We start from the raw sequence: 14,314 nt of genomic DNA, 5'->3' as shown, positions 1-14,314 counted from the left end.
CGCCGGGGAGCCAGCCCGAGGGACCGGGTCCTCCAAGGGGAGGATACAGCAGGGCAGGAGCCCTGTGGTTGCCGCCGTCCGCCCCGCCGCCTCCACTGATGGTACTGTTGGGGCTCCGAGGACGTAGCCCTTGGAGGGGGGGCTCTGTCAGGATTGCCTGCAGCTGGGCTCCACACCGGAACTCAATCCTGACGCCCCATAAATGCCGGAAGTTTCCGCCCGTTCGGGGTCGCTGGCATTTTCGTGGACTCTCTGCACGAACTTGACCTGGTTTAGTTTCATGTGTTTTTGAGTTCTGGCAATCGCCACACGCCTACGGGTTAGTTTATGTTCTTTATTTAAGTTAAATTCGTTTTCGGCCACCGCGCCAGTCTTTATTTGTATTTCTTTGTTTATTGTTAATAAAACCCCGTTCCCAACATGTCAGACCTCTGCGCTTCCTTCCCCCGTAAGTCCGTAGTCGTGACACAGGTCCTGCTGGGCTCTTATAGGACTGATATTAGGGGCTTTATTAGAAGACCAAATCCCTGTTTATTTAGTCTGTAAGGAGCCATTTAAAGGGCTCATCTCTCTCGGCTCGGTGGGGACCTTGTCCATCTAATCAGATTTAGCGCCGCTGATCTTGGTTCTCAGAGCCAATCTTCTTAACTGCAGATTAATACTTCGTCAATACTTTGGTAGTCATTAATAGTGTTAATTGAATATTTTTTTATTTTAATCTATTAAGTAATCTATTTTTTTTTTTGCACAACGAATGTGGTAAATATATTTCCTCCTTAATATGCTATAAATAGGAGCGCACAGATTTATTGATTACACTACAGCAATAGTTGCATCTGCTTGTGCATTTTACTTAAAAGTAGTGCACTTTTAAAATCTTCATAAAATGCAGCAAGCCCCAGCTGGAATTGCAAAAAAGAAGAATTTTTTTTTCATTTAATCTTCTGATCCCATTTGGCATGTTTTAGTTCAAATGAAATTCCATTGTGGATTGCTGCTTCTCAACCTCAACATAAGAGCATTTTATTTTTTCCTCCAGATTTCTGTGTTTTACGCCCAACGCTTGATTTAAAATTCCCCCCGGGGGGTTGCAGGAACCCACATGAGCCGTTTACAATTAATTCCTCACCGTGCTTTTTTAATGACAAGCAAATGGAAATGTATACACTCCACAAACACGCCTGGCACTTTAGGATTATGACACGCACGCACACACGCTCTCTTTTTGTTGGGTTACAATGCCTGGCGAGTCAGCTGATATTGAGACAAATTTGGCTTGGCCCACCAGGAGAGCCCCGGTTCCCTCTCTGTTCCTTTTTTCAACTTTGCATATGAAAAATGCGTAATTGCACCCTTTTGTCTGAACAAAGTGACACATCTGCAACATTTTCATTTGTAAAGTAGCCTCTGTCATCTCTCTGCGTGCGACCAAATATGGTGATAATTGCTGCTGAGTGAAATATGCAGGAGATCTGGATGGGTCTGGATTGACCTTATTAGGTAAATCGCAGACGACGCCTGCATTAGCGAGGGACGCATGAAACAGGAGAAGAACAAGGGAGGCTCTATTCTTATTTTCAACTATTCATTAGAAATGAATGTGATTAATTCAAGAAAATACATGTTTATGTCGCAGCCATTTAGGCACAAAAGCAACTTGCATTTTATTAAATAAAAAATGATTAGCGGAAGAATGTTTTTAGTAGTCATGATTTTCTGAAAGATGCCATTCAGACAGTCCATCCTGTAAGTTAATCATGTTCTAATGAATGTATAATGGTAGCACTAGTCTTTCCTCTGAAGACTGCTAGCCGAGTAGGTGGGCGAGGAGGAGGAGGACGCATCTAAATGTCTTATTGATACCGTGATTCATTATGATCACTGGCCAAGGCCCGGACGAGGCAGTTCAAGCTTTGTCTAATCTCTGATCTAAATGGGATTGAAATGTTTTCATTTTCTGAATAGCACAACTGCTATTTACTGAATCGAGTCAATATTGTTATCACAACACAAACAATCTATTTCAATATATTGTGATTGCATATAATTTTGTCATGTTAATCATGCATGCCAAATTCAGAAGTAATCATTTAAAGAACCTTAATATTTCCTTTTAAATTGATTTACTTTACATTATCATAAATAATTGATATTATTGTCCTACTATTGTTTATGACAGCTGAACAGCAGTCCTTGGTTTTGCTTGAAAATATTTTTTTCTAGCAAATTGAGGAAAAAATGCTTTCCAGACTTTATTCATGTTGTAAATGACCATGTTAACATGAAATGCCTGTTAATGATGGATGGGATATCTGCATTTGTGTAGTCTTGAATTCCAGTGGAATGGAACGGTCACAAATAATTATTTCTAACTTTGTCTTATGTTTATTTCAGATTAATTTAGATTTTGTTAGTTTTTCTTTTCATTTATTTTTCATAGATGGCAAGGAAACATATGAACGGCAATTTGTCTGTGCTATTTTATCATACATAAATATATATAATGCACATTTTAAATTCCCATTGCCATGGTTCTTCGGTGTTACAAGAACATATGGCAGACACACCTCATCTTTCTAATCAACCTCACCAATTAGCGACTAAACGTGGGCAGCAGAAAGCAGCCACGTGTCTTAATAAGTTGGACTAAGTGCTCCTTTAACAAAACCATTAGTTGAGCTTGCCTACCTCTGAAGAATCAGACTCATTAGAGTTTCATAAATGAATGTGAAATCAAAGGGAGCGGCCCCAGCGAACTTCGCTTTGGTTCAGACCCGTCCCCACATGCCCTGGAGTGAACCCGCAGGCACCGACGTCTTTGTGTTTACATCTCTCTCTCTCTGAGTCAGGCGTCTTTTTTCCACCACGCTTGTACTCTGCTCTTCTTATTTTAGGGTGTCGACACTTTAGCAGGCTTTAGTAGCACCTAAAGTGATAGCGAGATGTGACTCACATGATTTGATCGTAGGCAGACGTCGACACATCGCAGAGACACCCACACAATCGCACACACAGCCACCTACACACTCACACATTTTGTGAAGAGTGCAAGGTGCAAGGGTGCTACTCTTCTCACTGTTGCAGCGGGAGGGCTCTTGTGGGTACTCGGCTAAATGAGGACTGTTTATCCTGGCTTTGTGTCGCAGAAACTCTTACGTTCAGCCGAGTTTGAGCTTGGATTTTTACATTAAAAATGCTAATCCATCCTCACCCGTCTCCTCATGCGTCTGTCTGTAGTTCCTGGTCCTGTTCCGATGGAGTCCATCCAGACGGGGCCCTACGAGGAAAAGATCTTCATGCAGTGGAAAGCTCCTAATGAGACCAACGGGGTCATCACGCTGTACGAGGTGAGAGCAGCTGCTGGTGCTTCCTGCACTTGTTGTTCAAAGTGTAAATTTGCCCTCTTCTCAGAGCCCAACTGCGGCCAGAGCACAATGTCAGAGGTCCACCTCCACTAACTGGCCTGATGAGTTTATGTCTGCAAAAGCCAAGGAGGTTTATAATAATAGATGACCTTTGAGGTCATCTATAGCATAAAATGCAATTTCTTTAATATAACTAGACATTTTGTAAATGTTTAAACAAACACCAATGTGTTTCCTTACAGTAGATTTCAGAATAAAAAATGACATATTTAAAACTAATTATTTTTGTTTTTTTATCTGTTTACAAAAGCAGAGCTAATGGCTCGTACTGCAATATCGTTCTAAGGTGCATGCCAGACAATAGGGATGCATAATATTGTGTTTTATGTACTGCATATCACCCATATGCCAAATTCTATTTATATTCAATATCTAAATATAAAATTCTTTTTTTTCATATGCACTACCTACTCATTTATGTTTGTTTTTTTATTTATGGATTTATTTATTTTACTAAAATTGAATAATCAAAAGTGTTTAATCAATTGTGTTCAATCAAAAGTGTTGCAGTAAACAAACAATTAAACAAAAATAATTATATTTCAGATTTTAGGCAAAGTTTTTGTGTGATGACAGCATTTCACTTTTTTTTCTCGCAACCACCTTAAGGGAGCCAATGGTGATGTTTTTTTTTTTTTTTTTTGTTAAACACTTTGTTGAACTGCTTTTGTAAAAGATGAAGCTGCTCATGATAACAGTGTACAAAGCTGTCATGAAGCAAAAGAGAGGCAAATCTAAGGAATCTGCTTCATCAAACAAATTTTGTTATCATCTAAAACAAAAAATGTCTCTGTTTTACATTTTTCAAAATATCCTTCAGTTGTCTCCATAGCCTCCAAAGTGTGTCGGCATTTGACTGGTCGACTCTAAAACTTTGTTATATCTATAAAATATATTTTTCTGCAGCAAGTGTTCTAAATAGAAAAAAATATCTGAATCTGAAGTTCTGATTTGTCTTATTTCACTACTATTGAGAAACTCTTTGAAACTCTAGTTTTAACCATATAAAAAAAAAGATGAAAAAAAGGTAGACGATTACAAATTCTCCTTGAACCAATATTTTGAAAAAGTGTCGAACAGCACAGACCTGTCACTAATGAAATATCGATTTCCTTACTCATATTTTCACTCCCTTTGGTGCTTGATAAGGTTGGGAAATGAAGTTGGTATAAAAAAACTGAGGTTGTACATCCTTTAAATGCTGGCTAGAGCTGGCTGAACAAAAAGGCTGCAGACCTCTTTGATTTGGTGGCGTTTGAGGCTGTGCTGAAGCCATTGTGCAGGTAGCTTTTGTTCCTGGCCCTGTCATTAATATGAAATTAGTCTCTGCCGTCTCCTTTACAACAGGATTGACAGAATTTACCAAATATATTGAGCGGAGGTACAATGTGTTCTCATTTCCCTCCATAATTGCTATAATTACCTTCATTGATTTAATTAAAAGGCTCCAGTAGCATTATCCTGGAGATCTGAGGAATTATAAGCCTCTTCTTCTGCTTTCAGGCTTCAAGGCAAATTAGGCGCTGGACAATGTCATCTGGGTTCAGAGAAAGGAGGGGCTCTGTGGCAGCGGGGAGGCGAGAGAGGGGGCTGGGGGGGACAAAAAGCGGCCGGGAAATGAAGAGATGATGAAGTTTGCGTTGTGCTTCCTCTGACAGTGATGAGGCCATTGCCGTGTGTGAAGGGTTTGTTCTGGTGGCTTGTGTGCCCATGGGGCTGAAATTATATCCTGAGGCTTGGGGATAATCTCCTTGCGCTGTGGGCAGGAGTGGGCGAATGAGAGAATAAGCGGAAGGGAAGAGCTTCCTCTGAAAATGTCTCGAAACAATAGTGTTTAATGGTTTGTCACAAGGTCAAAACGACCATAAACCGAAACACTTTTTACTTTTAATAATTTACATTGAGAAGGAGCTCCAATCATTTCCTTGTAGCTGAGTGTAGTGAAAAGTACATCTCTGTTAATGAAAAGCAGACACATGTCTCATATTCAGCTTTTTAGCAAAAAAAAAATTATAATATTTTATTTATTTTACTTAATATGACACTTGACAGCACTGAAGCAAGGAAGCTGTATATCTGACATTGTGTACTGGTTTTGGTTTCCCCTTTATTACACCGTCTGTAATTGTGCAGATTTGTGCTGCGGTGGATAATCCATCTTTTCCTCCGTCTCTTTCATTCACCTCAGTTAAGGCTTATTTGGATTCATTCTATTAGATTTTCGCTTTGTCTCTCAGTTCTCACTTTGGTTCAGGCTATAGTTCACTTTGGGGTTTGTTTCTGGGGTTCTTGGGCTTTTTGCATGAAATAGTTAAGTCTTTTGGGGCGATGGATTCTATGAAATCCTTTTCAGTATCTGTTCAGTACAGATTTAAAACATTAATGTTGTTCTATTGGCCCAACTCGGGGGCTTAGTTAACAGATGAAAAGCAGCTCACCACTCAGTTGATAATGCTTCTGTTGTTCCTCTCGCAGTTCCCAGGCCTCATTTGTGAAAGCACACCCTGCTTTTTTGTTGCATACATCTCTTAACTCCAGCCTAAAAGTTGTGAGCCCTGGTGACTAGAATCAAGTATTAAGTACCTGGACAGGAGTTGTGATCCTCTGCGCTTCATCTCTGTCTGTTCTCCTTAGACCAGAATGAGTAATAAAGAGCAGCCGCACAGGCAAGTTTCCTCTCCGACTGGGCTGGTTGGACCACTCAGATGTTCTGAAGATACAACAGTGATGTAAAAAAAGAAAAAAGTTAACTGTAAATGAAATCTATCTGTCATGATCCGGATCCGGAGTTCGGACCGGAGTTTCATGTTAGTCTCGTGTTCACCTGTTTATAATTATAGAATTGTATAAAGCTATCCTGTTTGTGTCTGTTCGGCATCAGGTCATTGTGTGGTGATGGTCCCCTGTCGTGTGCATTCTGTATTAATCCCCTGTACTGTGACGTCATGCGTATGCGTCCTCCTTCCTCGCCATGTCCAGACCAACGTGACAATATCGTACATCGATAACTGGTGTTTTTGATAGAATATGTCATGAATCGTCATAATAGTAATTAATATGTTCAAATTAGTTTTATTAGAGGTTTACAGGTTTTAAAAAGCATACTACTCATTTTGTTTCCCATTGATTTGATGTCGCATAGAAACATATACAAACATGTTCACAATGTTTTTATATCATATTGAGTTAGATCATGTTGAGTTATGCTAAGTCTTCACAAAACAGAGTAAAACTAACATTATCTTTGTCAGTGTTAATGTTAATGGGTGAAGTTTTCATGTAAAAGATGCCTAGGTTTAGCAAATAATGATTGATTGATTCAAAAAATTATATTATGACATTTATATTATGGCATTTGTCAGACACATGTATCAAGTGCGCCTTACAATCAGTATTTTGAGGGACAGTCCCCCTGGAGACACCCAGGGTTAAGTGTCCTGCTCTGGGACACAATGATAGTAAGTGGGGTTTGAACCTGGGTCTTCTGGCTTATAGACGAGTCTTTGTGGTTTTCTGCTTCATAGACAATGCTCATAGGCTGAGAATGAGAATGACACAGTGATGTCTCCATCCACAGGACACAAAAATCACTGAAGGATGAGTGTGACCATTATGTAAATGACCAGTCAGGAAGAATGGTGTCCATCCCCCCAGTGTAGGACCTGAGCTTTGAGAACCTGTTCCAAGAAGCACCAAAGCTTCATGTTTTTTTTTTTTCCAATCTGTGAACAAAATGGCCAGTGGGTTATCAAATATCAAAAATCTCATTCTTCTCTGTTTCCGGATGTGCCCTTCAGCCACATACTTTTTTACGTTCAGATTTGGCATTGATGAATAAACTCTCCCTGTATTTTGAGCTACTATTTCAATTCTGCTAAATTGTGCTACAAGGGTATTGTGGATTGCCCATACCCTTAAGTTATTTATTTTGTATAGGACTTGTGTAGGCCAATATCAGGTTCTCTCTCTGTCTTCTCAGAACACCTTGTTGTTCTATCAGAATTGCATTACCTGGAAAGGACAGCACGAAAGATACTGGAGAAAGGCATCTGATTAATGATGGCTTAATGTTGATCTTAATAAATAAACTAAATTAATTAAAAACCAACAAACAGCATCTGCTGTTAATACTGCAGCCAAACAACGGGCAGGGATATTAACTATACTACAATGAGGATATTAATAAATATATTAACTTCACTGCATTTAAGCGCACAGCAGCTGTGAATATGAAGAATAATCCCGGCGGGTCCTTGTTTGCATGACTGTGTTTGGGCGTGGAGTGAGGGGGGGGGGTGAGCGGTCAGAGCGCCACTTGGTCCCGGTGCAGACGCGCGGTCGAGTGTATCTGTCTGTGGAACTCTGCCGCGGCTGAACCAGCGGCTTGTGGCCTAACGGAGATGAACAAGCGCCCCGGGGATCATCACGCGCTCCCCTCTTCGCCTCTCTGCATTGTTTTCCATTTCTGCCAATAATGGGCTAAATTGAGTGGCGCGGCTCTTAGGCGCTGGCGATGGCCTACCCGTCCCCTCTTAGCCCCTGTCGAGGGCCCTTAGCGACAGATGGGGGACACGCCGCCCCTCACTGTCCCCGCTTCCCCAGACCTGTGTGAAGAGGCAGGGCAAGGTTTGTGTGGAAGTTTGGCTTCTGTTCGTCGCCTCTTGTTTGTTGTTCTGGTGGTTTGATGGTGTTGGTTAGTGCTTCACGCTGCGGACGCGCTGCGTCAGTTCAACTTATTTCCCATGCCTACGTTCTCATGATCCCGCTTGCAAAATTTTACTGTCATACACACACTTCCACAATCTCACCAAGTTCTTTAGGCTTTTCATGAGTCACAAATAACAAATAATAATGTCACGATAGACCCTCTTCCAGTTATCACTTAATGCCTGGCTTGATTTTATGGCTCCATGGAATCGAACACTATTGATTCCATGCACATTTCAGGAGTGTTTCAGTTCAGGTGGAAACATGTGTGCGGTCCTCTTAGCCGTCTCGACGCGTCATTTGTCCCTTAGTCAAGTGCTGGCACGGTGGCAGGCCGGGAAGAATTTTTTATCATTTCATTCTCACTTTTTACTCTCGTGCTTTTTCACGCTTCACTGCGTTCTCTAGTGATCTTTATCAGCGCGAAAAGTGTCCATGATAGATAAGTGAATGTCTGGCAGTGTGAAACAGAAAAGAACTCATTCATGGTTTGTGTTTTATTCTGCATGCTGCATAAAGGTGGGACTTTTGGTGCATGTGCTTTGCAGCATTTCATCCTTTTATTTATCTCTTTGCTACTCTTTCTAAGTATTTCTTTCTATATTTCATGTAGAGATGAACCAGCACAAAAAATGTTGTCAGTATAGCCTTATAAACCATAAGTTACATTATTTCTCCTAGTAAGATAAGAAAGCAGCAAGGCAAAAACCATACACACAGAAAATAAAACACAGATCTAATAAAATTCAGTCTTCAGTATTGTGTGCACCAGTAATTTCACCACGAAGCCCCTTGGTGAGGCCTTTTTCATTGCGCTGTAAAATACTTCGGTTTTTACGGCCACTGCTTCGGCGGCTGCCTGTATTGACAGAGCATGTGAAAGGAAGGAAAATAGGAGGAAAAAATGTGCATAGTCACAAAGCAAGAATGATTGCAGGGGAATATTTTTACGGCCCTTAACGTAAAGGGCCGTGGCATGAATCAATGGCGAATGTTTACCGCATTTCGGACCTGGGTGCCCGGCTCCGGCTACCCTTTTTAAAGGAAGCTCGGGAAACACTGCAGCACTCACAGGGCATTGTTGATCTATATCAAGCCAGAATGAGGCATTTCACCCGCCTCGGTTGGTGTTTTATATATGCAGTTGCGATTGGCATTGCTTGTGGTGAGTTGTTGACACACTGGGCTCTGTCCTTCAAAGCAGCGCAATAAAAGCTGATTTACAGCATATTGAAGGTTTCTCTAAACATGGCATGTCATTCATCTGAGCCAAAAAATATATATTTTTTTGTGTGTGTATCCAAGCACAATTTACCCCAGATACAACAATCTGATATTAGAATTAAATGACTTACACCCAAAAATACATTTTTCTGCAAGAATTGCAGGATTACTCAATTCATGCGACTCTCATTCTTGCCGTTGTGTGTACCAATGCCACACTAGACTAGAACTGAGCAAAAACTATGGGACGACTCAGGGTCAAAAGCCTAAAGAAGACACAAGAACCATGAGGCTATCGGGGAAAACAGGTCAACACAATTAGCTAATCACTGGAGACCAGTGATCACAATAATGGTAAAAAAGATTCATGCTAAAAATATTCTGTTTCTACCACCAATATTTTTAAGGTGCTCCTCTGCAAAATGCTGGAGAGGGAGAAAATATAAAAAAAAGAAAAATCGCTGGTCAGTCCTTCTCAATCTCTGCTCAAGAAGTCAAGTTGAGCGTTAATCAGCTCCTTCAAGCAAAAGACTTCACATCCATGTTGTATGAAGATCCATCGTGATAAGCTGGTCTGAATTCTCATTACACTCTTATACATTATACATTGCAATTGTAACGACTTGAGTCTTACAAATGTTATCTTTAATATGATAATTACAATGGTGGATCTTTTAGCTGCTGAGATATCATCTGTTTTTTCAGGGGATGTCATTTTCAATCAGGGATCTATGAAAAAGGCCCAGGGTTAAACTGGTTTAAGGGCATGCTAAAACATCATAATATCATTTTTATCTCGTGTACAAACCACAGAAATGCTGGGGGGTGTGTGCCATTTACTGGATTAGGAATTATGTTGACTTTTCCGGATCAGCCAGCAACCCTTTAGTATACCCCAGTCAGCATCTGACAGCGGTTGCAGTCTGATTCGCTCAAGCCCAGTGAGACCAGGACCTCAAAAGGCATACATCTCTGAATCTTCCATCCTGGACACGGGCGTCCGTTACTCTTCAAGCATGGAGCACTCTTAAAAGCTGCCTTTTCGCTTTTTCTTCACTTTTCTCCTTTCGGCTGTTTTTTCTGTCAAGGTAAAGTTGCGTTTGAAGCAAAGACTGGCCTGACTTCTTTATTGCCTGTGGTCAGTGATGACACCAGGGCCACGCTGACTCAACTCACACACCGTGAAAACCTTTCAGGCAGCTTGACCTGCCAGACACGCAGCGGTCAATTTATTTGAATTCTCTAATGGATAATGTGAACTGTGAAACGTCAAGTCTAAAATGTTTTGATTGCCCTTAAATCCTATAGCTGTCAATTCACACACACACGCGCACACACACACACAGAAATTCAGTGACTGCTGTTAAAACTGTTCAACAGTTGTGTGCAGGTTAATCTAGTGGTATAATAAAACTACGTTTTCCGGTATTTAGATGGATAAATACTTCTGATTTGCTGATTGATGGTCACGCATGTAATTCCAGTCATATTTGACTCTGCATCAAGAAGCTAAGCAAAATAATGCACAGAATTTATTATTTTTGCCATATAACCCTTCAAAAAGTAGCATAATCCCGTAATGTTTGTGTCCCTTAGATCTTACATGTTTTTTGCAATACGTTGCATAACTTATATTGTAGCTATTTACTTATTTGGGTTATGGGTTATGGGTTATGAATTGTGCCTGCATTTCAATACTTATTGTTGCTTTGTGGCCTACATTTTTTTTCTTTATGAGAAGATAAAACAACTTTTGAACTTTTGAACAAATCAGTTTTTTTCTTTATATATAGGATTTACTCTTCCATCAGAAATCATTTTCTCGCCTGCCCTTTTGCGCAAGCACCTTTATTATATTAATGTCATCAGTCATTGTCTGTCCCCCTCCACAGATCACCTTTAAGGCTCTGAGTTCTCTGGACCCCAGCGTGGATCTCAGCACCCAGCATGGCCGAGTGTTCAAACTCAGGAATGAGACGCACCATCTCTTTGTGGGCCTGTATCCGGGAACCACCTACTTCTTCACCCTGAAGGCCAGCACCAATAAGGGCTTCGGCCCTCCTGTCACCACCCGCATTGCCACCAAGATAGCAGGTTAGGAAAGTATCACTGTGACATACAAACCTTAGCCCTTTTCAGTGTTTACCAAAAGAAACACTGGGTAAATGAAGTCTTTTAAGTTAGGATATTTTCATTGTCACAAGAGTACAAAGGCTTTAAACCAGTTAAAGCAGATACCTCTTCTTCAAATGTAACATGTTATTCAACTGTTCTGTCTATTTTGGTGTTTTGTAACCCAAAAAAAAAACCCCACAGCACCATCCATGCCAGAGTACGAGGCTGATATGATGCTCAACGAGACGGACACTACGATCACCGTTCTCCTGAAGCCGGCCCAGTCCAGAGGGGCTCCCGTCAGGTGAGCAACCTGCTACCACCAAAATGTTTTCTATCAAATATTAGCAATGAACATTTGCTAGAACGGGGCACACCCACACCCAGGGCCCTATTTTGATGATCTGACAGAAAACAGAATGTCCACGTCAAAGTTATTGTTATTTTGATGGTGGATGAAACAGATTCACTTAAGGAAAAGTAATTTGCTATTTTGAAGAAAATGTCACATGACAAGATAATGAGCAATGAATCTCCTGAAATTTGGCAGACAGCACAAAGTGAGGTAGAACAATGTTCCTTACTTTATGGATAGATGCCCACAGCATCAGTTTATTTTTTGTTATGCAAATGGTGCTTTTTGGCATTCAGTCAAACCAAACCTTTGGTCAAGCATCATCCTTCTCTGCAATTTGCTTCCAAAAAATTATCTCATATGTTTTATGAGCCAGAATTAAAGACATGTGGGTTGGACAGAGATATTTCTGGCAGGGGTTGCTCCATGACCTAGGCTAAGAATCTCTGGCAAATAGCTAGTCTGTTTTTTGGCTCCGAATTTGCTGGAAGTATGCACTAAATTTACACCATAAGCAGTGCATTTTGTTTGGAAAGGTTAACAAAATAATGCATGTCAAATCTTAAGCTTGTTGCAGTTTGTGCTCCCACTTTTAGGGCCTAAATTCATCCAAAGCTCCTTGAAAACATTTGAAGCTTTTCCAAGGTTTCACATGGCTGTCATTATCTAACCCAGGTTCAGTGGTTCAGCTGAATGGTGCAGTATTGTTATTATTACTATTACTTTTTTTGCTCCAAGGGGTATTTTGATGTATTAAAAGCACTCATTCAAATAAATGCAATTTGTATTCAGACACTAAGGCAATCTAGTTCAATTTGAACTGTAGTTGGCAGAGCAAGTACGCTCTTTATTTTCAAATATGCCCGAGTGCACAGTCCCCTTTTTTTGAGTAAGCTTTGTCTGCTCTGGAGAAATGTGATTAGTGTGAGCATACTAAACAGGGGCACAGAATGAGTTGGCCAAACTAACTTTTTTTTTTGGAGAAGAACAACTGCTTGCCTCTATTGATTTTCTGCACCCGGCACTCCATTATAATAGAGCAGAGTGTTTAGGTTTCCCAAGTGTTTTTAAAGGGAGACAAAAAGTTTTGAAACACATCATAATTTCATTTGTGACTGGCGGTGAAAAGAAAAACAGGGAGGATAGAAAACATTAGCAATATAAAATATAATATAATAACTACAAAAAGCAATTTTGTACTGTATACAATGTAGTACATTTTAATGTATTATATATATATACAGGAAATTATGAATTTTCTCTTCTGTGTGGCCTTTTTTGCTGACATATTTGGCATAATTGTTTGCAGACTGGCTTCATACTCTTAAGTTTTCAGATAAGGTTAAATGTACAAATTTTGAACACGGTAAGCAAAACATTCATATTAAAAATCCATCATCACATTTTAATAAAAAAATGATGAAATAATAAGAAAAAAACTATAGACCTTGCATATTGCACTTCCTAGCATTATTATTATTATAAAGTGTTTTTTCTTAATGTAATAAACATTTAAATACATAATAAATATATTCACTGTAAGCTACTGGAATATACATAGGACAGATAAGTTGTGTGAAATGATTAAAAAGAAGGCTTCTTTGGCTTAACAAATAATGACCCTTATTGAAACATGTCAAATTAGAGGCCAGGGTAATTTGTTATAGTCCTTTAGTGAAACATACATTTCCCTAATTGCGTATAATTGTTAAGACTAATTGCATAGAGTATGTTCTTAGCATAGGCGCACATAATTGCAAGCAAGCCACTACAGCATGCAAGAGCTCAAAAGAAGTCCTTATCCATTCACAGGACTCCAGAGGAACAAACACACCACTCATTACCTATCCCTCCACCATTCACAGGACCTTTCAAAAAGCCCAGTCAGCGGAGGGATCCTGTCCATCTTTCACATCTAATTAGAGGGAGATTTCCCTCTGCTGGCTCCATGCTGAAATGTCTGCATGTGCCAAGCACACGTTTGGTCATGATTTCATTGAGGCATTGTAGAGTGACAGTTGTAAATATGCCTATTTTTTTTAAATATTTTTTTCACTAATAATCTGGAGTAGTTGCTTTTCTTAACTCCATTTAATGCATGTTATAGAAAATGATTTATCTTTAATCTTAATCTCCACAATATTGGCATCAGTTTGCCATTTCAGCACAAATGATTGTTTAAAATGAACACTACAGTGAGTGACACAAAGAGGTCATACATGTGGTAGGGACATTTTTTTTAACCATTTTAGTGATTGGAACATATTTGGCTTTAAAATGAGTGTGTTCCTGACATCTGCCTTCTTAATTGGTGTTCAACATCTGAATAGGGAGATTTATTTTGTGCGATTTCTAGGTTGAGTTTGATGCATTTTTGGGGTCGATGTGTAGTTGCATGGTCCATTTATGGCCAAGCCTCCTGCCAGGGAAGATCTGGTTCGAGACAAAAATATCCTGATGCAGTGGAAATCATTATGGTGTCTATCTT

The 14,314-nt window shown here is 39.9% G+C and overlaps 1 protein-coding gene across 13 annotated transcripts in view; it reads left to right on the top strand.

Annotated features, from left to right (window-relative positions):
• Positions 1-14,314, top strand: part of ptprt (protein tyrosine phosphatase receptor type T) — a 223,199-nt gene that overhangs the window by 121,568 nt on the left and 87,317 nt on the right. For all 13 annotated transcript variants that reach the window (XM_028997567.1, XM_028997574.1, XM_028997573.1 and 10 more), the window contains 3 exons: positions 3,238-3,347; positions 11,249-11,450; positions 11,673-11,775. In XM_028997567.1, the coding sequence (XP_028853400.1) occupies positions 3,238-3,347; positions 11,249-11,450; positions 11,673-11,775 (415 nt within the window). The remainder of the gene's footprint in view (positions 1-3,237; positions 3,348-11,248; positions 11,451-11,672; positions 11,776-14,314) is intronic.

Source organism: Denticeps clupeoides, chromosome 12 (assembly GCF_900700375.1).
Source record: "Denticeps clupeoides chromosome 12, fDenClu1.1, whole genome shotgun sequence".
NCBI lineage: Eukaryota > Metazoa > Chordata > Actinopteri > Clupeiformes > Denticipitidae > Denticeps > Denticeps clupeoides.
This window is presented reverse-complemented; position numbering and strand designations above follow the sequence as displayed.